This window comes from Bufo gargarizans, chromosome 3, assembly GCF_014858855.1.
Source record: "Bufo gargarizans isolate SCDJY-AF-19 chromosome 3, ASM1485885v1, whole genome shotgun sequence".
Lineage (NCBI taxonomy): Eukaryota > Metazoa > Chordata > Amphibia > Anura > Bufonidae > Bufo > Bufo gargarizans.
In genome coordinates, this window is record NC_058082.1 from 120,746,364 (window position 1) to 120,771,199 (window position 24,836).

At 47.8% G+C, this 24,836-nt stretch overlaps 1 protein-coding gene across 4 annotated transcripts in view; it reads left to right on the forward strand.

Moving 5' to 3' along the window:
- The window catches only part of BAZ2A (bromodomain adjacent to zinc finger domain 2A), an 82,513-nt gene that overhangs the window by 46,901 nt on the left and 10,776 nt on the right, over window positions 1-24,836 (forward strand). For all 4 annotated transcript variants that reach the window (XM_044287293.1, XM_044287295.1, XM_044287294.1 and 1 more), the window contains exons 13-21: window positions 6,242-6,484; window positions 7,093-7,347; window positions 7,441-7,655; window positions 8,137-8,211; window positions 9,337-9,493; window positions 18,165-18,227; window positions 18,979-19,123; window positions 20,416-20,918; window positions 23,656-23,854. In XM_044287293.1, coding sequence (XP_044143228.1) covers window positions 6,242-6,484; window positions 7,093-7,347; window positions 7,441-7,655; window positions 8,137-8,211; window positions 9,337-9,493; window positions 18,165-18,227; window positions 18,979-19,123; window positions 20,416-20,918; window positions 23,656-23,854 — 1,855 coding nt within the window. The remainder of the gene's footprint in view (window positions 1-6,241; window positions 6,485-7,092; window positions 7,348-7,440; window positions 7,656-8,136; window positions 8,212-9,336; window positions 9,494-18,164; window positions 18,228-18,978; window positions 19,124-20,415; window positions 20,919-23,655; window positions 23,855-24,836) is intronic.

The following is a 24,836-nucleotide window of genomic DNA, read 5'->3' on the forward strand; positions in this document are numbered from 1 at the left end:
GCCGGCATCACAGACATCCAGGTTGGATCGGCGTTCCTCGCAGAGGAGTATTTTTTTTTCAGTTGGTTGTGCTCCCCTTCCTTCGGGGGAGCAGTTGGGCTGGACAGCGCTATTAGCTCCCTGGAGGCTGCAATTCAATGGTGGGGGCGGGGCATGAATCTCTCCCTGCTCCTCCTCCTTCCCAGTTGTGGCACGAATCCTTTGCGCTTCTTTCTTCTGCCGCACCCACCTTCTTCTTCAGGAGGGCCCCTGCAGATCTCTGGGATGCTGATCCTCTTCAGGGACACCTGCATCATGCCAGGGGCGATTCCTTACTTGGACGATATCCTGATCAAGGGTCCGTCATTCTGGGCAACGGCGGACAGTCTGTGCATAGTCCTGACACCCTGGAACACTTCGGGTGGATTCTGGTGATGTCATGTCTTCACCCATCTTGGCGGCTGACGTTTCTGGGCATGTTGTTCGACACCAGTCGAGCCAAGGTATTCTTGCCCCCGGACAAACTCTCCACTCTCCGTCGTCGGATCCTCTCCTTGTTGTGGCCCCAGCCTCTTCCCATTCGTCAGTGCATGAGGTTTCTGGGCCACATGGTCTCTTCCTTTGAAGCCCTATGCTCCGTTCCATACAGGGCTCTTCAGCGGTACATTCTGACTATTTGGGACTGTTCCCCAGCCTCCTTGGGTTGATTCATCCGTCGCGCTGGGCCCTTCAGTGGTGCTTGATTTCTATGATGCTGACGTCGGGCCGCTCCTCCCCTCCGCTGAATAATATTGACAACAGACGCCAGCCACCGGGGGGGCACCTGGTCCCCTTCCAATCAATATTTTGGAATTGCGGGCGATTCGTCGGCAGTTGCATACCTCACGGAGCCCCACAGCCATGTTGGAAGCAGCGCTTATCCTCAACACGGCAGAGAGCCATATCCCAGCTCTGTCCGCAGTTGACATCCCCGCCGTCGACAACTGGATTACCGACTCTCTCTACCGGGAGAGTCTCGATCCCAGCAAATGGGCTCTGCATCCGCAGGTTTTTCTCACAATTTGCGAGCGGTGGGGTCGGCCGGATGTGGATCTTATGGCCTCTTGCTTCAACCGCAAGGTAGAGAACTTCGTTGCGAGATCCAAGGATCCTCTGGTGTCGGACGCCCTAGGGATCCCGTGGAGTCAGTTCACATTTCCCTTTGTGTTGCCTCCTCTTCCCCTCATTCCACATCTTCTCCGTAAAATCAGGTCCGAAGGTCTGCCCGTCATCCTCGTGACCCTGGATTGGCCACTCCAAGTGTGGCACACATCCCTAGTCTCCCTCCTCGCTGACGAACCCTGGCGTCGCAGGGACTGATCTTCCACCCGAATTTAAGGTCTCTACATTTAACGGCATGGCTATTGAAGCTACTGTACTAAGGGCTCGGGGTTTCTCGGATACTGTTGTCCATACCGTGATTCGTGTCAGGCAGTAGTCATCCTCCCGGATCTATCCCTGGATCTGGAAGTCCTACTTTAGTTAGTGTGAACGCCACCAGCTGTCTCCCATTCGTTTCTCGTTGGCGTGACCCTTGTCTTTTCTGCAGTCGGGCATGGACTTGGGGCTGGCTTTTAGTTCTCTCAAGGGGCAAGTTTCGACCTGTAGGAAGGGTATTGATGGTTGGAGAAGCTCACACTTTTTTGTGCTTATTGTTCGACTACTAGTGGCAGCAGCTATACCCATGGTCAAGCTCCTGTGTCCCCCAATGAACAGAAGAGAAACAGATTTTACGGTAAGTACAAAAAATTTGATTTTTGTGCTTACCGTAAAATCCCTTTCTTCAATTCATTGTGGGACACGGCACCATGGGTATATGCCCAGCTACCACTAGGAGGCACTAGGCATCAAAAAGGTTGGCTCCTCCCAGGTGGGCTATACCCTCTCCACAGCCACTAGGCTAATCAGTTTATTTATACCAATAGCAGTAGGAGAGAGAAACAAAAGCGAAGAACCAACATGTTCTGGACCGGGGAATGAAACGAAAACATTAGCCTGGTGACAGGAAGAGAATTTAAAGCAAGGGGTAGGATCTGTGCCCCCCAATAAATTGAACAAGATTTTACGCTAAGCACAAAAATCCAATTTTCTCATTGTCATTGGGGGACACAGCACCATGGGACGTCCCAAAGCAGTCCCTGAGGGTGGAAAGGAAATCTCATGCAAAAAGTTGGACTCCCAGGTGCTGGAGAACCCTGTGACCCAACCAGACCAGGAGAAGCCATAGCACGAAATGGTTCCAAAGAAAAGGAAAAATATGGGAGACCGTCAGGATCCAAAGGACAAGTGCCTGGAAAACAAGGCCTGCAAGAAGGAACAAGGTAAACGCCCAGCTCCACCCAAGGTGGGAAAAATAAAGCGCTAGCTGATAGGGAGCAGGGCTGGATGTCCTGCACTAGGACCAAGAACTGAACTAGTGCGCACTAGTGAGAGACAGAGGAAGGATCCGGAAGAACCAGGGCTCTTCCTGAAGAAACAGGAGAGCAGCACAGCACCGTCTGTTGTTAAAGACCTAGCTCTCTGCATATAGAAGGATGCTCCAGGAGGAGAATCCATAAGAGGACAGACCCAAAAAGAAAAAATAACTGAGTGTGCCTGGCAGGAGAGAAAATGCCTGGAAAAAGGACAGAAGCAGTCCTTAACTAAGGAAAAAAACTTCCTGGAAACAGGCTAAAAGACCCTGTGGACCACCCCTCGGCAAAATGAAGGCAATTCAGAAGGTCTGTAAGAAAAGGGACCTGACCAGTAAGAGGGTCCAGCAAGGAAAAACTCAATTGTCTCAGACCAAAAACACGGCCTGTCCGTGGCCAACCCATGTAAAGTCCAGGGTAGAGAGGTATCAAGGAAGCACTGGAGGCTAAACAATTGAGAGAAATCATAGGAAGGACTCGCTATGGGAAGGGAGCAAGCCTCCTTCAACAGCAAGGCAGGTGGTGGGAAGAGAAACACCATATGAGAAGGTGGAAACTCCATCCTGCTAGAGAAAGCAGCCAACCCCTGGGGGAGGAGGGGGCTCCTAGGTAATGGCCAGGAGAAGGGAAGGTAAAGACCTGCTTCCCATAAAAAGGAGGCGAGGATCAAGCCTCTGAAAAAATAACAAAATATCGCTGTGAAACGTAAGACCAGAGATATCCCACATGAAGTCTCAGGGAAAAGGAAACCAGTAGCAGGCCCTGGTAATACAAGCGGAGATGCACTTGTCTGAGAGATATTGGAGTAGAACGGATCGGACTCCAAACAGCCTAAGGAGGAAAAGTTCTCAAAACGAGGGAAAGCTCCATCTCAAAAGTGACCAATACGATGTAAATTGCAAACCGTAGCAATAAACTCCCAGATACCAGGTACCGAACCTGGCGGAACGGGAAGAGAGGATAGAATCTCAAGAGGGCAACAAGCCTATGGGGACCCAGGAGGGCAAAGAATCGGGCCCAAAGAAGCAACTGTCATACAGACTATGAGCGGTCAGAGATGCTGTGAGTAGCTTCTCCAGAGGGAACCGGCCAGCTAGATGGTGGAAGAATCATTGGGGTGGAAGAAGGGTCCACAGAACGGGACCACCTGAGGACAACAATAGCCAGAAAATCAAGGAAAAATTTTATGTATCCACCCTAGGGAAAAAAAACATTGGCCATGGTTAACCAACCCTCCCAAGTGTAGTGACCCTAGGCATGGACGAAGCTGGGGCCTCGATTAATGACGTGGCCGGAAAAGGTGTGCCGTCGGCGGGACGGGACCGAGGGAGACCGGGGGCCCTCCAGAACGAAAAAAATGGGTGTGGGGGGGCTCCTGAGGAGGAGTGACGCTCAGGGAGGGAAGAAACGAGGCAAAAGGAGCACCTGGGGCCCGAAGACAGGCCAGAGAAGATGCGGCCTAGTCCCGGCAGAAGCCGGGGACTAAAGTAGCTGTGTCCCCAAAGAGGTGAGGGAAGGGCCGAGAGTGGCATGGGTGGCCAGGGAGGAAAAGGATATCCAAGGGAGGAAGGGGAAGGAGGAACCTACCCAGGTCCCTCTAATAGAATGAATCCAATCCCCTGGCCAGAAAAAAAGGGGGGGTGGCTAACCCGTGGGACCCCCTGGGGCAGGGACACAGGGGAGATACTTGCCATCCAGCGTCTTCAGGCGCTGCAGGGTCCCCCCTTCGGCAAACTCAACACTTGTGTGGGATTGCCGGCATGCCACTGCGAATGCAGTAATGGGGGACTGGGTGTTCGGCGAGGAGCTCAGAGTGTGTGCCCGCAGGGGGTGCAACTAAAGTGGATACCCACGATGGAGCCCCATCCTGCAGCAGGCAGAGACCTGCAGAAGAAATTTAAAAAGAATAAAATAAAAATAAAAAGCAGCAAGACCTGCAAAAAACAGAGCAGGTTATGTCTGCCTCCTACGGACACTAGACTTAAACTGATTAGTCTAGTGGCTGTGGAGAGGGTATAGCCCACCTGGGCGAAGCCAACCTTTTTGATATCTAGTGTCGCCTCCTAATGGTAGCTGGGCATATACCCATGGTGCTGTGTCCCCCAATGACACTAATGAGAAATCTAGTTTTTCACCGCATAAAGCTGTACTTGAAGATGTTGTGCAGTGAACTGCCAATCAAGCAAACTGTTGACTCTCAAATACTTGTCTTCTGATTTTGTTGTGGTCTTCGGTCTTTCAGGCCTCTTCCTGTCAGTTTCCTCCGGTTTCCAAGTGCTTTTTGATGGTATAGGAAACTGTACTCAGATCCCTTGTTTTGTGTGCATATTTTCTATAGGACATATCTACACTTCTAGGATGCGTTTAAGTTTTTAAGATTTAATATTTTTATTATTTAACCTTACTTTTGTTCCTTTGTACCATTTCATGTTATTGGCTGGACTTGAACTGTGTAAAACCAATAATAACTGTAAATGTTGATGTGTCTAACCAGTAGTGTATATACAGTACTAGTCATACCAGTCAAATGTTTGGACACACCTTTTCATTGCACTTTTTTATTTTTTTATTTTTTTCATATTGTATATTCATATTGAAGATGCAAAAAATAAAGGAACACATACAGAATTAAGTAGTAAACAAAATGTTAAACCAGAATACCAGTATGTCTTATATCGACTTCAGATTAGCCCCCTTTTTGCTTTGAGGACATCTTTTTACACTCTTGGCATTCTCTGTCAGCTTCATGAGGTAGATCAAGATGCGATTTTGTGTCACTGCAGAATGCCATGGTTAAGTGTGCCTTGAATTTTGAATAAATCACCAACAGTGTCACACCTACTCCACGCTTCATGGTGGGAGCCACACATGAAGAAACCATCCACTCGCTTTTTCTCTCACACATGGCGGTTATAATCAATAATCAAAAATTTTGGCTCGCCAGACTAAAGGACAGATTTCCACTGGTCCATTCCTTGTGTTTCTTGGCCCAAGCAATTCCTTTATTTTTGTTGTTCCTCAGTAGTGGCTTCTTAGCAGCAATTTAACCATAAAGACCTGAATCTCGCAGTCTCTTTTGAACAGAGATGTGTCTGGTTCTATGTACAGCATTTATGTAGACGCCAATTTGAGATGCTGTTAATTTGCGATTTCTGAGACTGGTAACTCTAATGAACTTATCTTCTGCAGCAGAGGTAACTCTTGGTCTTTTTTTTCCCTGGTCAGTCCTCATGAGTCTGTTTCATCTTTGTGTTTGATGATTTTCATGACTGCCCTTGAGGATAACCTTCTAATTTTGGACATTTTCCAGATGGACTGACCTTGATGTCTTTAAAGGGGTTATTTGCGAATTTATATTGATGACCTATCCTCTGGATAGGTCATAAATATCAGATTGGTGGGGGATTAGCTATTAGAAGGGACCAGCTGGTGGTCTCAATTATATTATGAAGGCAAGAAATTCCACAAATTAACTCTTGACAAGGCTTTGAGGCCGATTGAGAGAATGCCAAGAGTGTGCATTGCCGTCAAAGCAAAAGGGGAACTGCTTTGAAGAATCCAAAATAAAAATAAAATATTCTGGTTCAACAGTTTGTTGATTACTTCTTAATTACATATGATTTCGTTTATCATTTTCATGTCTTCAATATGAATCTACAATGTAAAAAAAAAAATAGAATGAAAAGGTTTTTCCAAACGTTTGACTGGTACTATATATCCTATAGTGACCACAATACACAGTTTCAAGTGTATCGGTGATATAATTATTGTGGTTTAGTTGATTGTTTTAGTAACTAATGCTGTTTTAATAGTTAAGAGAAAGGAAAGCGAAGGAAAAAGAAGAAAAGGCGCAAAAGATAAAGGAGGCTGAGCAGATAGAAGTAAAGAAGAACGCAAAGCGAAAACTGAAGGAAAAAGTGGCAACTCCCCCTGTTCCAAAGCCAGACAGGAAGCAGCTTGCACAACAGCGACGCCTGGAAGAACGTAAGCGCCAGCAGTTTATGTTGGAGGAGATGAAGAAGCCGACTGAAGATATGTGTTTGTCTGATCATCAGGTGTGTGATCCGCCTAGAACAGTTATGAGGGCTGTTTTACAGTATTGTGCCATAGAAGATATACATGTTTCCTATACGTGTTAAAGTGTTCTTGATAGTTTGTTTCAGCCATATGACTCTGTCCCACATTCTTATAATAGAGGAATTTTGTACACCATTAATCACATTTGGTGGTAAACGTTAAGGAATATTCCCATCTCAGAATAGGTTTTCCAGTAGATATGCCATACATGTTTGAGATGGGAATAGCCCGTTAAATAATACATCGGCAGTAGGAATATTGTAGCTTGACTATTTTCTGCGCCGCCTGGTGACATACAATTGAGTGCCTAACTACTATAGTCTTACAAATGGTTGTCAAGCTGCATTGCCATATAATCCAGCCTGTCGTCTATAACTAGCGTTCTCAGCGCAAGACATAAATGTCTCCAGAGAGCAAGGAGACTTGACAGGACTTTGACTGCACCTTACCTACTTCTCCATTTGTTTCTAAATTTAAAACTTGTATTGAATGCTGTTGAATTGGTGCTTTTGAGAACGGTTACTTAACATCCCTCAAGGATTTGTCAAATGTTCATCTAATTTTTTGAATACTGTCTTCATTTCAGCCATTGCCAGACTTTCCGCATGTTCCGGGAGTAGTGCTACCCGGTAGTGCCTTCCATCATTGCTTAATGACAGTGGAGTTTCTACAGTCGTATGGAAAAGTGTTTGGATTGGATGAAACTAAGGATGTACCCAGCCTCTTCACCCTACAGGAAGGACTCTTCAATATGGGTGACAGTTTATGGGAGGTGCAAGACTTGCTGGTGAAACTGTTGAAGGTTGCACTGTTTGACCCTGGGCTTCCATCGTTCTGCCAGGTATCCGAACAGCTTCATGCTAACCAATGTTGTATGGTTTACCTAGTAGAAATCCCTCCCAAAATCAATATGTGTCTTTTTGTCTGTCTGCAGTCTTTGAAAATCCTGGGAGAAAAAGTTTCAGAAATCAGTTTAACCAGGGAAAATGTATCTGAAATACTCCGTATCTTCCTGGAGGCATATGGTGGTGACATTGAGGTCTGTGAAAGCCTCCGCACTCATCCTTTTCAGGCACATCCACCACACATCAAAGCTGCTGTGCTTGCATTTCTTATTAATGAACTCAATGCCAGTACTCTGATTATCAGGTGAGGTTTTGTTTCTTAAACCGACCAGTTTTTATATTTTAGAAAATGTTAGCACTAAATTATGGGGGTCATTTATTAAACAGAAGTACACCTGGCACAGATTGCGGCGTAAAGGTCCTTTGCGCTGCAATCTGCGATTTTTCCCTGTTCACACCAGGTCTAAAAAATGGCGGGGAAATGGACAGGCCATTTTCTACGCTGTGGCGGGAAAGGGGACAGGCCATTTTCTATGGTTTAGGCGTAGAAAATGGTCTAAATGTAAGAGAGCAAAGAATCTGTCTTACATTTAGAAACGGCGATGGATCCTCCGAAGTTATGTAGAGGTCGATGCGTCTAAAACACCAGTCTTAATAAATGTGCCCCCATGTTTTTAAATAAAATCTTTCTTCTTAAAGAATATCTCCTAGAATTTTATCAGATTTTTTTATGTACATTTATCTTCTATAAACGCGTAACATTAAATGTTTGCTTGTTTCTGCAGTGAAATTGATAAAACTCTGGAGAACATGTCTAATTATAGAAAGAACAAGTGGATAATTGAGGGAAAAATTCGCAGGTAACACCACCAAAGCTGTTGCAATGACACGTCAAAAGGTTTTGTGAAAGGACGTTATAGTGCAGGAGGAGCGGAGTAAAATTAGAACATAACTTTGATAGAAAAGTTTCACTGTAACTTGCATTGTATTAATTATGTAAATCTGGGCTCACTCTGAGCTAAATAGTCATGTGGGCGGTCGTAATCAGTGATTGACATTCTTTCCATATCCGTCAGTCACTGAGTGACACCGCCTACGTGACTCACTGAGCAGAGATTTCAATGAATAAAATATAATTTTGTGCGAAAAGTTCCAGTACAACTTGTATCAATCTGCCCTATAACATGCTGGCTGCAGATTGTATTTCATTTTCAATGACAGGTTTACTTTAAGGAATACATAACCAGCAGGTTCATTTACTTGAAAGACAAAACATTTTATGGTCTCTGATACCATATGTAAAATATGTATTTTTGACCTCTCATCATCGTCACCACTTGACCAGTCAGTCTCACCCAGTATTATACGTGACATTCATAATTTTGGGGGCAGAAAGAAGGCCAGATTTACTGTGCAGAACCATGTATTTTTTTTATTTTTTTGTAGATTGTGGTGTAGCTGCCAATGTATTGTTGAAGACAGTCTTCCTATTTCCCTCTGCACTAGAGTACATAAAAATAATACTTAAAAAAAAGAATTTAACCTCTTAACGACCATGGCAGGCAGTGCGGGTCCTCTGTCTGCAGTAGAGGAGGGTAAAAGACTGCTGGAGCTCTTCTGCTATAAGAACCAGTTATGTCACCAACAGCTGTGGGGCTGGAGGAGGCGCCAGTCCTGGCTTTTAATCCTTTACCTGTAACATTTAAACAGTTATATATATATATATACTCCAAAAATCACCCCCCAAAAAATCACAATTTCTCTCGCATAAAACAAGGCCATGTTAGTGAACAGCCTACAGCCACGTTGGTGAACAACTAAAAAAGTTATGTCTGCTGAAGTGTGGAAAGGCAAAAACCCCAAAAATTTTTGCCAGTCATTAACGGGAATATCTCACCTCACTGATGGCAGCCTAAAGTAGTGACAGACGCACAGAAATCCGGGGTCTTTCACTTATCTGGTAAAGTAATATTAATATCCCACAGGTTGAAGTTTGCATTAGGAAAGAAGACAGGACAGCAAGACCTCCAAATTAACAGTGCAGAGGAGTATCAGACAAGAAGCAGCACCCGCAATAATGAGGAAAACGAAGATGCTGTGGGTGACGAATCTGTTTTACTGAAACCACCTGAGGATGAAGAGGTAAATCATAACCACTGAGCTTTAAACAAGGCTTCACCATACAGCCACCTCATCTGTGTAATAAATATATTCTCCGAAAAACAAGAGATTTATCAAGACTGGCTCTTTCTACTTGGCATAAATGAGGCACATCCTCCGGCAATCCGTGCGCCTAAACGGAGCTGCTGTAAATTTCTGGCTTTGTTTGCCCCAGAAAACTGGCGGAAATTAAGATAAACTTATTGCGGCGGCTGGCCATGCTCCCTTACTGCCCTTGCCACACCCCCTTTCTTAAAAAAAAAAAAACGTGCAACTTTTTAAGCCACTTTTCTGGTGCAGGGAGATGATGAATCATCTGCCACAGTCTTCAATTCTTTAAGTTAAAGGGGTTCTGCACCTTCATTTAACTGATGATCTATCCTCTGGATAGATCATCAGCTTCTGATCGGCGGGGGTCCGACACCCGACACCCGCCTATCAGCTGTTTGAGAAGGCAGCGGCGCTCCAGGCAGCGCCGCTGCCTTCTCACTATTTACCGCCGGGCTGCCCGCCCACTGACGTCACGACTTGTATCAACTAGAGTGGGCGCGGCTAAGCTCTGTTCACTTGAATGGAGCTTAGCCGCTCCCACTCTAGTTGATACAAGTCGTGACGTCAGTGGGCGGGCGGCCCGGCGATAAACAGTGAGAAGGCCGCGGCGCTGCCGGAGCGCCGCTGCCTTCTCAAACAGCTGATCGGCGGGGGTCCCGGGTGTCGGACCCCCGCCGATCAGAAGCTGATGATCTATCCAGAGGATAGATCATCAGTTAAATAAAAGTGCAGAACCCCTTTAAAGTGAACCTGTCACCTAGAAAATGCATACTAAACAGCCAGCAGTACCTTATTACAGCCTGTAGCACGATTATAAAGGTGTCTGTGTCTTTTCTGTGCAATGCAAAATACTTTTCTCGCCCATTTTCCTTGGGGGACACAGACCTTGGGTATAGCTCAGCTCCCTAGGAGGCGTGACACTAAGTAAAACTGTTAAGCCCCTCCTCCATCAGCTATACCCTCAGCCTGGAGATAGAGGCTACCAGTTTTAGCTTAGTGTCCAAGGAGGCAAGACACCCCCTGCTACTGCAGGGCTGTTTTCTCCTTGTTTTAATTTTTTCTCTAATTTTTGTTATTTTATTTTTGTTTTTTCCTAGGGATACCAGAGACGCATTGGACCTCTCTGTTCTCCCGGGGTTGAGCTGCACCAGTGCCAACGTATTTGCGCTGCTGCCTCCCCCACTGAAGCAATAGGAGGATCTGGGCAGCACCGGCTCCCCTACATCCCGCCAGCTAGGGGGTCGCCCGCACGCCAAGCCCCTCTTCCAGCTTCCTGCCACTGCGGTGCCAGGGGCTGAAGGGGCGACCCTGCTGGAAGGAAATGAGGGTGAAGACAGGTAAGATGGCTTTTCCAGCCTATTCCCTGTCCCTGTTGCACTGGGTTCGGGGGGGGGCACCCGTGGTTGGCCGTTTCCTGCGCTTCTCAGAGCGCTCTGTGGGATCTCCCCATCTGCCTGCTTTTCATGTACCTCCCGATCTTACACATCCCGCCGCCGCCCGCTGCTTAAAAGATAGCCCCTGCTTCTTACTACCTCCCTGCCGCCGCCCGCTCCGTACCGGGATCGAGGGGGCGGGGCTTAGGCCCGGCATCGGCGGTTCGGTTCGGCGGGACGGGGGTCAGGTGACCACCTTACCTTCCGACGTCCGGTTATACCGCCGCGCTTTTGGGGCCTGCGGGCCCTTCTTTGACAACATATGCCTGGGAATCTCGGGCAGCACGGGGTGCGGGTGTTTTTTTTTTTTTTTTTTTTTTTTTTTTCGCGCGCGCGTCATGGGGGCGGAGTTTCGTTATGAAACATTCAAGCGTGGAGGGGGCGGAGCTTGTTCCCGCGTCTCTGCTCAAGCTTGCCGCGCTTCCTCACTCCGGACTGAAGTGGAGACACGTGGGAGACACCGGTGCATCGCTGGGGACGCACGCTGGTTTTCTGGCTGCCTCGCGGCTGCTGATCTGGACCTTCGCTCCTAGGGATCTGACCTGACGTTCTTCTGAGGCACTGGTAGGGCTGTTAACCCTCTCCTAACCCCACTGGTCATAGCCGCTGCAATCCCTTGTCCCTGTATCAAGGTACGACCACTTGTCAGCATGTCTGATCCCACGGGTGCCCCCAAACCCTGGTACCACGCCTGTACCGCCTGCAAGGCACTTTTTCCAAGTGGGCAATCTGAGCCGCATTGCCTTGCATGTCAGGCCCCGGTGCAGGGCCCGCTTTCTGCTGTGCCCCCTGTTGTTTCTGAACCCCCTGACTGGGCTAGGTCTCTGTCTCTGGCGGTGGAGAGCCTTACACACGTGGTGGGCCGTCTCGTGGATAGACCGCCTCTCCCGCAGACTGCCGAAATCCCTGTCGCACCTGCTGGGAATGCCGTTTCTGCCGCCCCCACTGATTCCCTGCCTCCCAGTGAATCTTCCAGGGCCCGGCGTACTCAGAAACGTTCAAGGGTTGAGCGCACATCTTCTCCTGATGTTTCGCTCTCTCCGCCATGCGTGCGAGCTCAGTCAAGCCTATCCTCTCAAAGGGATACGCCTTCTGAGGGAGAACTGGCGGATTCGGATGTGGACATGGACTCAGAGCTTCCGTCAAAATTGTCATCCGCGGTGGGGCATCTTATCACTAGTATCCGCGATACCTTTCAGATACACGATGACCCCCCCAGCTCTGAACAGGCCGGCGTGTCCTTTCTCCGACCCAGACAGGCCTCCAAGGTCTTTCCCATACATGCAGATTTTTCTTCTGTGGTATCCAAGGCTTGGACTCGGCCAAACGTCCGCTTTGTTACACCAAAAAAGCTGGACATTTGTTATCCCTTTCCGGCGGAGTCTGTGACCACCTGGACATCTCCGCCCAAGGTGGATCCTCCTGTGGCTCGCCTGTCCAAAAGCACTGCTATTCCTGTACAGGACGGATCTTCCCTCCAGTCCGCTGAGGACCGTCGGACGGAATCCCTTTCCAAGGCAATATTTTCTGCCTCTGGTTCAGCCCTTAGACCGGTTTTTGCCTCCGCCTGGGTTGGCAAAGCGGTCTCTGAATGGGGTTTGCAGCTGGAGCAGGAGTTGGGGTCGGACGTTCCTGTTCAGGACCTCCGTTCCTTAGCCCAGCTAATTATCCAGGCTGGAAAATTTATTTGTGAGGCCTCCCTGGATGCGGGGGCCCTCATTGCCCGTTCCTCTGCCCTGGCGGTTTCTGTCAGGAGGGAACTCTGGCTGAAGGTTTGGGCGGCGGACGCCGCTTCCAAACGCTCCTTGGCCGGTCTACCGTTCACGGGTTCCCGCTTGTTCGGGACCCGCCTGGACGAGCTTATATCAGAGGCCACGGGCGGGAAAAGTACTCTCCTTCCCCAGTCCAGGCCAAAGGGCGCCCCACGGGGTCGCGCGGGTTCGTCCCGTTTTCGGTCCTTTCGTAAGCCCTCCGGATCTAGACCCGGGGCCGGTTCTTCTTCCTCTGGCCCAACCCAGGATAGACGCAAGAAGCCGTTTTTTCGGGCGCAACCTACCTGGCGCAAGACCCAGCCTGCACGGGCTACCACAGGCCAGCAGCCCTCTGCCTGAAGGTGCGCCCCCACCCACCCGGGTGGGGGGCCGCCTTCTCCTTTTCAGGAACGTTTGGCGGAACCACATCTCAGATGCATGGGCGCTCGAGATTGTATCTTGCGGGTACAAGATCGAATTTGCGGCCATTCCGCCAGACCGTTTCTTCCGGTCCCGTCCTCCGCGGGACCCCGTACGAGCGGCCTCTTTCTTCGCGGCCGTTCGCTCACTCATGGACAAGGGTGTCATCGCCCCGGTGCCTCCGACGGAAAGGTTCAGGGGGTTCTACTCGAACCTCTTCGTGATCCCCAAAAAGGAAGGCTCGGTGCGACCGATCTTGGACCTGAAGCGCCTGAACCGCTTCCTCCGCCTGCAGAGATTCCGGATGGAGTCTCTCCGGTCCGCAGTGGCCTCCCTGGAAAAGGGGGATTTCATGGCCTCCATCGACGTTCAGGATGCATACCTCCACGTTCCGGTTGCTCCATGTCATCACCGCTTCCTACGCTTCGCGGTGGGGGACGATCACTTCCAGTTCGTTGCCCTTCCCTTTGGTCTAGCAACGGCTCCTCGGGTGTTCACCAAGGTCCTGGCCCCTGTCTTGGCCCTTCTACGTTCAAGAAGTGTTTTTCTTCTTCCGTACTTGGACGACATCTTGGTCAAGGCACCCTCCCTTTCACAGGCATCCGGCAGTGTGGATCTCACTCTGGAGACCCTGACGCGGTTTGGTTGGATTATCAACCACCCCAAGTCTTCCCTTACCCCCTCCAGACGGCTGATCTTCCTGGGGATGCTCCTGGATACGGAACTGGCAGAGGTCCGTCTTCCGTCGGACAAGCGTCTGGCCCTTCGCGGGTCGGTTCGCAGCCTTCTCCGTCATCACCGGCCTTCCCTCAGATCCGGCATGCGGTTGCTGGGGAAGATGGTTGCCTGTTTCGAGGCAGTGCCGTTCGCACAATTCCATTCCCGCACCTTTCAGAGGGCGATTCTGTCGGCCTGGGACAAATCACCGAGGAGTCTGGACAGGACCTTCCTTCTGCCTCCCCTGGCTCGGGCTTCCCTCAACTGGTGGTTGCATCTCCCTCTGAGGGGGAGGTCCTTCCTTCCACTGAACTGGCTGGTGATTACCACCGACGCCAGCTTACGGGGGTGGGGGGGGGGGTTTTCCCTCCCCGATCCGTCCAGGGCGTTTGGTCTCTATCGGAGTCCAGACTTCCGATCAACATTCTGGAGCTGAGGGCAGTTCTTTTGTCCCTCAGACACTGGACCCATCTACTGAGGGGCCGCCCTGTTCGGATCCAATCGGACAATGCCACGGCGGTGGCGTACATAAACCATCAGGGAGGCACCCGCAGCGCTGCGGCGATGCAAGGGGTGTCCCTCATTCTCCTCTGGGCGGAGACGCACGTGCCAGCCTTGTCTGCGATTTACATCCCGGGGGTAGACAACTGGGCGGCAGATTTCCTCAGCCGGTCCACCATCGATCCGGGAGAATGGTCCCTGCACCCAGAGGTGTTCGAGGCCCTTTGTCTTCGCTGGGGTCGCCCCGACGTGGACCTCATGGCCTCCAAATTCAACCGCAAGGTTCCCCTATACGTATCCAGGGCACGGGACCCGGAGGCTTACGGCGCCGACGCGCTTGTCCTTCCGTGGTGCCAATTCTCCCTTCTGTACATCTTTCCTCCTCTTCCCCTCCTGCCACGGGTTCTTCGGAGGATCGCGGCAGAGGGTGTTCCCGCGATTCTGATCGCCCCGGATTGGCCCCGTCGGTCCTGGTACGCCGACCTAATGTTGCTGTTGGCAGACGTTCCGTGGCCACTGCCCTCCAGGGAGGACCTTCTCTCTCAAGGTCCGATCTTCCACGAGCATTTAGGCTCGCTACGTTTGACGGCGTGGCTGTTGAGACCGCCGTCTTAACGCGACGGGGTTTCTCCGCGGACGTTGTCCGCACCATGATCCGTGCTCGTAAACCCGTATCTTCGAGGATCTACTATCGGGTTTGGAGGTCCTATCTGGGGTTCTGTGAGTCCCGGAGCGTCCCACCTCTCCGGTTTTCTCTTCCCACGATCCTGTCCTTCCTCCAGTCGGGCCTGGACCTGGGGCTGGGCCTCAGTTCTCTGAAGGGACAGATTTCGGCGCTGTCTATTCTTCTCCAGCGTCCCCTGGCCCCTCTGGGGCCGATTAAGACCTTTTTGCAAGGGGTGGCTCACTCTGTTCCACCGTATCGCCCTCCGGTTCCTTCCTGGGACCTGAATGTGGTGCTCTCGGCGCTTCAATCTGCCCCCTTCGAGCCCTTGCGGGAGGTCTCCCTTCGCCTTCTGTCCTGCAAGGTCATCTTTCTTGTGGCCATCACGTCTCTCCGGCGGGTGTCTGAGTTGGCGGCTCTTTCTTGTTCCGAACCTTTCCTGATCTTCCACCAGGATAAGGTTGTGCTCCGACCAGTCCCGGCTTTCCTGCCAAAGGTGGTCTCCGCCTTTCACATCAATGAGGACATCGTCCTTCCGTCGCTCTGTCCCTCTCCTTCCCACTCCAGAGAACGGGAACTGCACCGTCTGGATGTGGTCAGGGCATTGAGGATTTACTTGGAGGTCACCGGATCCTTCCGGCGCACGGATTCCCTGTTTGTGGTCCCGGAGGGTTCGCGCAAGGGTTTGGCGGTCTCCAAGGTGGCCATTGCCCGGTTCATTAAACTGGCGGTGTCTGAGGCTTATCGAGCCAAGGGTAGGGCTCCGCCTTTCGGCGTCACTGCTCATTCCACCAGAGCAGTCGGGGCTTCCTGGGCGCAGAGGCATCGTGCCTCGGCTGAGCAGTTGTGCAAAGCGGCCACTTGGTCCTCTTTGCACACTTTCACCAGGTTCTATAGGGTGCATACGCACGCGTCGGCGGATGCTGCTTTGGGCCGCCTGGTCTTGCAGGCTGCGGTTTCCTGATGCTCCGGTGGTCCGCCTTGGGTTATGGTCCCTCCCTTCTTGGACTGCTCTTGAACGTCCCAAGGTCTGTGTCCCCCAAGGAAAATGGGCGAGAAAAGGAGATTTTTGTATAACTTACCAGTTAAATCTCTTTCTCGCTCTTCCTTGGGGGACACAGCACCCACCCTTCTGTGTTTGGTTCTAGGGTTTTGGCTGGCGCCCCGTTGGGTTGTTGGCTGTTGTTTGCATTGTTGGTTGTTTCCTTTCACTACTTGGACACGCAACTGGTAGCCTCTATCTCCAGGCTGAGGGTATAGCTGATGGAGGAGGGGCTTAACAGTTTTACTTAGTGTCACGCCTCCTAGGGAGCTGAGCTATACCCAAGGTCTGTGTCCCCCAAGGAAGAGCGAGAAAGAGATTTAACTGGTAAGTTATACAAAAATCTCCTTTTCAACGGGCCACGCTATGTAAACGATAGTCTTGGAATTCAACGGGGCAGCGGCCTGAAGTCAAGCGCGCCCCGCCCCCTTTACCTCCCCATAGTGTTTGATTGATGGGATGCCCAATTCCTTTAGGCTGGGTTCACACCTGAGCGTTTTACAGCGCGTTCCTACGTGCTGTAAAACGCACAACAGGCAAGAACCAATGATTCCCTATGGGAATGGTTCTCACCTGGGTTTTTTACAGCGCGTACGATCGCGCTGTAAAACGCCCGACGCTCAAACAAGTGCTTGAGCTTTTTTTTGGGCGTTTGTCGCGCGTTCCCGCACATAGAAATTCGGGAACGCGCGACAATGTGTGAACGCCAGTCTCTGTATGCGCGATTGTAAACGCCCGTACAATCGCGCATACAGAGCGCTCGTTTCAGAACGCTCAGGTGTGAACCCAGCCTAACTGCCGGTTGCTTGAATGTAGTCTTGCAGAATACATCATAGCGGAATGGATCCGTGGGCAGGCGCCGGTATTGCAGGGACACAACGCACGCGCAAGACTACATTCAAGCGTCCAGTAGTGATGGAAATTCTATCAATCAAATGCTAAGGGGAGGTAAAGGGGGCGGGTGTGCTAGACTTCAGGCAAGAAGGCCACTGGCCCCTTGACTTCATAGTGTGGCCAGTTTAATAAAAGTCAGTTTTTTAGACTTTCACTGCATTGCACAGAAAAGACACAGACACCTTTATAATCATGCTACAGGCTGTAATAAGGTACTGCTGGTGGTTTAATATGCATTTTCTAGGTGACAGGTTCTCTTTAAAGAGGAACTGGAACCTCTCCTGACACGTGTTTCAGCAGCTACATGCACACCTCTTGTAAAAACCGTTCTGGAGCATCTATTCTTATGGTTCTATGTTGTGACATTTATTCCTTTTAGAAGTTATGAGTGAATTTCTAGCAGTTTACAGTGATGGTCCAGCTGGGTGTTAACCAGTTGGGGGGGTGTCCCTGCACAGTCTGGCATTATCCAGTCAGTGCTTTCAGAGGCAGACTTTGCAGGGAAACACCCCAGACTGGTAATACTCAGCTGGACCTTCATTGCAAACTGCTAGCAATTCATTTTTAACTTCTACAGGGAATAATAAATGAATGGTACAACATATATCAAGGAGCTCCAGAAATGGTATTACAGGGGGAGTGCAAATAGCTGTTAAACAGACATGTCAGGATTTATATGTGGAGAATCCGCACTGAAATCTGCAGGTGTTCTCAGGGAAATCCATGTTGAGGATCTGTATCAGATGTGGATTTGCATGTGGATTTTTGTGCGAATGCACATTGTATGCGTGCATCATGTGGATTTCACTCTCCTCATTTAAGTGAATGGAGAAAATACGCATAAAATTCGGTCATGAAAAATAACATAAATTGACATGCTGTGGATAAAAAAAATCTGCATTTTGTACATGAGAATTTCAAATTCTCATAGAATACACAGTGTACATGATCTATGATGCAGATTTTGTGCACAAAATTCCGCACGCACTCGTGATTGTGTGCATTAAGCCGAATAGATTTCGGTTAAATACTCACCTCTGCGTATTTGTTAGATTGAAACGTTTTCATATAGAACAATAGCATATGATTAACCTGTGTAGACGAAGATACATTTTCACAAGTAATGAAATATTGAGCAGAAACAGAAGTGATATTCGGCTTTCATGTTTTTCTGTTGCAGGGAGAAATTTCCTCTAATGTAAATACTTTGGATCTCGAAAGACAGATAGAAAAACTCACCAAGGTATCACTCGCTTGTGCAAAGTATGGGTTATGTTGTAGTCACCATATAAACATAAATCCCTGCAATAAACTTTTAATGAATGAATCTCGTATTAATGGCAATAGCTTGGATTTTCAGTTGTGCATTTTAAAGCATAGTCACAGTAGAGTGCCATTTAAAGGGAACCTGTCGGCATATTCCTGCTCCATGAAATACAGGCTCCCTCGTCACAAAATACATTTTAGTCTGAAAGGCTCTGACACAGGACCTGTGCACTGGGCAGCTCTCCTTGTCTTATCTTTGCCCTTCTCTGCTTGATGGACAGTTCCCAAGCACAAATAGAGGGCGACCTTTCTGTCAAGCCCAGATGGCCAGGGGGGAGCCAGAGCAGAACCGTCCAGCAGGAGTCAGAGCGGGGCCCTGTCAGAATGTCTCCTTGTGTGTTGTATACGCTTACAGTTAAAACTGAGAATCCTATAAAGAAATTGTCTTTGTGTCCAAGATGCTCAGCCATGTCCCCCTCCTCACTGCCATGTGGTGGATTGTAAGACAGGTGGCTGGAGCAGGAGCCTAATCTGTGCCTCATCTGAAAAGGGAAGACATCAGCAGGATAAATAAACCCATGTGTTCTCTGCTGGATTTCTACAAGACTGTTTGTTTTACGAACAAGCAGAAAATCTGGCAGAACTCATTGGGAGCAAGTTTCTCATGTCTACGTGTTGTACGCTGAATTGATTTCTCACTGTTTTCTGTTTGCAATCTTGCTTTACAGCGTCAAACGTTTCTGAGAAAGAAAATCATTAGCTGTTCTCAGAGGCTTCGATGCATGTCCCTGGGTCAGGATCGGTACCGCAGATTCTATTGGTTGCTTCCACACATAGGCGGCATCTTTGTAGAGGGAATGACAGACAGTTCTGGTGAGTACATATAGAACCAGATCCATCTACCCTCTTGTTAGTGCATGGGTCTTGACACCAGTAGATAGAAATAATGTGGTTTGGAACTAGTATGTCATGCTAAAATATTACTTCTTTATAATATGCGTTAAAAGAGCAGAAACATGGCGTGAACTTGGTCCAGGCAATCGCTCCCAAATAGAATGTTTCAGACCAGGCATGCTCAACCTGCGGCCCTCCAGCTGTTGCAAGACTACAACTCCCATCATTTCTGGACGGCCTACAGCAGGGCATGGTGAGAGTTGTAGTTTTACAACAGCTGGAGGGCCGCAGGTTGAGCATCCCTGCTTCAGACTAATCCAGTCCTTACTGACAATGGAGGTGAATATGCCACTGCATGTGTCCTACAAAGTCTTACCCCCACACCCAAAGGGGATGCGTCCAACATATAAAATACAGAAACAAAAATATCTGAAAATCAGCAAATATACAAACAGGATATATAGCATGTGGCTAATAAATGCATATATCTAAAGCTATAAATAAGAAAAATAAATGTAAAACAAGATCACTCCTATGGTTCAGACCATAAGGATAGATAGTGTCCTCATGGTCTGAACCGATAGCAGGCCACGATGGGAACAAGCCTCCCTAGCGTCACCAGCGATGCCAGCAGGATAAGTATAACTAGTATGAGGTACCCGCGCATTTTAGGGTTTGGATAACCCCTTTTAAAGTGGTCGCCCGAGACTGATAAAAAAATAAAAATAAATGCGAAGCGGGCCTGACACGGTGAAAAAGAGGCAAAAACCCACTCGCCATGTCAGTGTCCTGGTTCCAGTCCCACAGCTCCTGTTCTCTTTATACTGGAAGTCTAACGTTCCCTAAATACATGTGACAGCTGGCCTCGGTGGTTTCATGTATATGTCACCGCTGAGGCCATTGATTGACGAGCTGTTTTTTTTCTTTTTACACCACACCCAGCCCCCATGCAAATTTTTTTGTAGTCCTAGATAATCTCTTTTTAAAGGGTTTGTCTAGGATAATTAAAAATCTCAGACCATCCCTACAATGTCTTAATAAAAAACTAAAAAATCCATAATATACTTGGACGTGGCATGTAATCGCTGCATCTAATCGCTGTCCTCAGCAGTCTAGGGTTGAGGACAGTGATTGACTGCAGCAGTGAGGTGACAGAACCAGACACGTCGCGGTAGTAGATGACATACCTGGATTCAGCACCTCACTGCTACAGCCAACCATTGTCTTCAGCTGCATAATAATGTAAACTGTAACACCAGTTTCTCTTCCAGGTGAAACTTCCGACACTGCACTACCCGAACTGTCAGAATTTTCTGGGGTGAAGAATGAAGAGGAAGAAGGGACAGAAGATAACTATTACTCTGCACTCAATCGCTCACGAGGTCGACCAAGGAAGTCAGAGCATTGTAAATACTGTCAGTGTCCTGGGTCTCAGCAAGCTCCACCAAATGGCCTTTTGCAGACAAATACGCATCCTCCTGAAAGCCACCAAGGAATAATCCAGACAACAGTGCTGTCGTGGCTGACACGGTGTCAAACTTCTATTATGAACAGTGCGGTGTTGACACCTGAGAATAGTCCTCCTCACACTGAAGGAACGTCTACATTTGACATTGGGCCCTGTCCGGGTTCTACCGACACAGATGAGAAGGATAACCGGTTGTTCAACTCGCTCCTTAGGACTCCTTGCACTGAAAATTCCCCAAATCCCAACTTGCAGTCAAACACTCTCCTTTCCCCATCCTCTCTCACTGCAACTACACAGCCAATACAGGTAAATTTTACTATGTAGGTTAAATTTTTATTTTTAAATGTGCTAAGTTGTATATTATTTCAATAGTAGCGCCATCATCTACAGTTCTTTATTCATATTTGAGACATACCCTGGGTAAGGTTTATCAAATAGTTTATTTACAGATGCCTATGCAGGCGTTGAACCTATGTTGTCCCAGGTGAAAATGTAATACTTCACTTTTATTATTATTTGGGTTAAAATACATGCTTTATACCTTTAATTAATTTTACTTGATGAACCAAATAATATAAAAAGATTAAAAATACAGTAAACACACCTCTGCGTGGTCAAATGATGCTCAGTGAGTCAGGAGGGAGAGCACGTGCACCATCTCTCACCCCTGTCACTTATAGGCAGTTGGCTGCCTTCATGTCGCTTGCAGTGACACCTTCATCTAGGCTGTGGGAGCTGAACTCACCCTTCCCACTTCTAATACAGCACATGGATGATACCATATGTTAGCTGACCTCTGTCTATCCCTTTGGTGGTGCACACTGCGTACATAACATTCACGGTTTGAATACCGTATCACACTGCTAAACTACTCTAGCTTTGAAAAGTAGGCCGTCCGGACTACTGCTAACTAACTGACAGTTGAGTGGATTGCTGATTTAAAAGCTAAATCTGCCCCCCAACATGTTTCACCAGATAACTGGCTTCTTCAGGGGATTTGGGCAGCAAGGAATACCCTATCAGACTAAAAGTTTATATAGGGGGTAATGTGATTGACAGACTTTGCACCCAGTACAATGAGTGACTGAGTACCTGTCATCTGCCTGCGACTATAACCACACCCCCATGATGAGGTCAGCTACCAGACTAATAAAGAAAAATTATCTACTGTTCATAATGCAGCAGATTATATGTAAACCATGTAGATAACAAACTTTAGGAATGATACTCTTCAATGTATGAGCTTATAATATATAAGGGCAGTTTCAGGCGAGCGTTTCCACTGCGGCAATGATTTCCTGGACTGGTCACTTCTCTTGTGACAGAACCGCATAGCATTATAATGAGTTATAATGCTGTGTGTCTCTGCCTGACCTCCACTCTAACTGTAAAATGGAGTCTGTTTCATGCAGTGAACACACTCATCTGAAATTGATCCTAAGGCCTTTTTCAGATGAGTAGGTCCAGTGTGTAAAACACACTCCAGTGTGAGTGTGATTTCCAGTTATGGACACTGCTCTTTTTCCCAGGACTGCATGCTATTATAATGATTTATAATGCTGTGTGACTCTGACCAACCTTGCATCTACTCAATTATACTGATGGTATTATGTTAGTATGATTCCGTAGATGCAATGTTAGGCAGAGACACACAGCATTATAAATCATTATGATGCCATGCTATCCGGTGAAATGAGCAGTGTCCATAACAGGGAACCATGCTTACACATGGGGCATGTTTTCCGCACTGGACCCGCTTATCTGGAAGAAGCCTAAGGCCTCTTTCACACGGGCGAGATTTCCTCGCCGGTGCAATGCGTGAGGTGAACCCGCACTGAATTCGGGCCCATTCATTTCTATGTGGCTGTGCACATGAGCGGTGGTTTTCATGCATCACTTGTGTGTTGCGTGTAAATCACAGCATGCTCTATTTTGTGTGTTTTTCACGCAACGCAGGCCCCATAGAAGTGAATGGGGCTGCGTGAAAATCGTAAGCAAGTGCGGATGCGGTGTGATTTTCACGCATGGTTGCTAGGAGATGATCGGGATGGAGACCCGATCATTATTATTTTCCCTTATAACATGGTTATAAGGGAAAATAATAGCATTCTTAATACAGAATGCTTAGTAAAATGGGGCTGGAGGGGTTAAAAAAAAACCTCTCCTTATCCACTTGTTCGCGCAGCCCGGCTTCTCTTCTGTCTTCTTTGCTGTCCAGGAGGAAAAGGACCTGTGGAGACGGCACTGCGCTCATCACATGGTCCATCACCATGGTGATGGATCATGTGATGGACCATGTGATGAGTGCAGTGACGTCACCAAAGGTCCTCAAAGAAGAAGAAAGAAGACGAGCCAGGCTGCGCAAACAAGTGGATGAGGGGAGTTAAATTATTATTATTTTATTTTTTTAACCCCTCCAGCCCTATTGTACTATGCATTCTGTATTAAGAATGTATTATTTTCCCTTATAACATGGTTATAAGGGAAAATAATAGCAATCTACAGTTTGGGTTTAGGTACCAAACCTGTCGCTTTTTCTCACGCGCGTGCAAGACGCATTAAAGTGTTTTTCACTTGCGCAGAAAAATCTTGCATTTTCCCGCAATGCACCCGCATCTTATCTGGCCCTAATCCATGACGCCCGTGTAAAAGAGGCCTAAGGGTTAGTTAGATCCAAGAGGTGAGGGAGAAGGTAAGCAAAGCTTTGTCAGGTGGAGGCAATATTGAGGCACACATTTTGTGTAAGGTTTCTAAAAATGGATTTGGGATTTGTGTGAGGAATGTATAGGTTCCTAGTAAATGACTGAAAACGAACAACGTGACAATGACCGCTAGCAGGGAATCTTAAAAACTCAAAATGTATTTGCTTAAACTTTAATGCACTTTAAAAAGCAACTCCAATAAAGACATCTGAATGCGTCTCCACCACTCGCTCTCCTTTGTGGATCCTGAAGCCATAGAGCTTATGGTAGCCAATTCAGAAATCTCCATACTGATGTAGCCTGCATAAAACACTTTGATACCAGCTTCTTGCATTACACAGGTCAGTGGACTGGTAAATGAACAGCATCAGCCTGTTGGTTCTCAGCTGCCATCTGTATCTACCGTTTGCCAAGTATGTAACAAGCCTAAGGGCAATGTCACGACACGGGAGACACAAAGAGGCCGGCCGTCCAGTAAACTGTTCACCCAAATAGAGCAAAAGTACTACAATCAACTGATAGAAAGGCCTATACCAGAAAGTAAGTTATTGGTTTAGTGAGCTATGGCTACAGTAGTGGAAATGACTTTGGTTAAATAATGTCTTGTATATTAGAGTATTGAACTAGCTTAGACATGCGGTGGTTACGGGTAAGTGTTTCACCCATATGTGTTAGAATGGATCCTCTCTGCTGAAGGCAGGAGCATACACAGATCTCACAGGGCCCCATAGCAAAACTTTAGTATGGGCTCCGTTGCCTCAACCAGTTTTTTAGTACGCGTGTGTCAATCACTCCCAGGCAATGCAGAACGCAAAGCACAGAGTTCAAACATGTCGGAAGAAATATTAAATAACAATTAATGTTTTTTTTTTTTTTTTGTTTTTTTTTGTTTTCTCAAAAGCATATTGGCATAAATACGTTGATAAATCTCCCTCATACAAATCATTGCCTCCCTTCAGATAATATATTACTAAACCAGCTGCCTGTAGAGGAGCTCAGTGCATAGGAATTTGACTGAAGTGAAGCTGTAGTAATCGGCATGAAAATACAGTGTTTTAATATCGGGAGCAGAAGTAGGAGTTCAGCACCAGGCTCAACGTTTTTTGTAACCCAAACCTGATCTATACTACACCACGACTTTCTATGTCCTTTCACCTGTTTTGAGAGCTCCTTGGTTTTCATGGCGCTTGCTCAGTAGCGTTACAGACTTGGGTGCCTTTCAGAACAGGCGTATTTTTATACTCTCATCTTGTGACAGGTCATTAAAAAAAGGGTGGACACACATGCACTCATGACTTTCAATGTTTATTTAAAACAAGGATTTTTTTTTCATTCCACTGTAAGAATTTGAATTTTTTTGTCAGGTCCTTTGCAAAAAAATCTAAATAAAAATCTGTTTTAATTCCAGATCGGAATGTAACAAAACATCGGAGAATACTCTTGCATGTTCTGTTTTTGTAGTATTTGATAAGATATTTCTGAATTAAAATTACCTGATCAGTTCTATGTGCTTTTCTGAAAA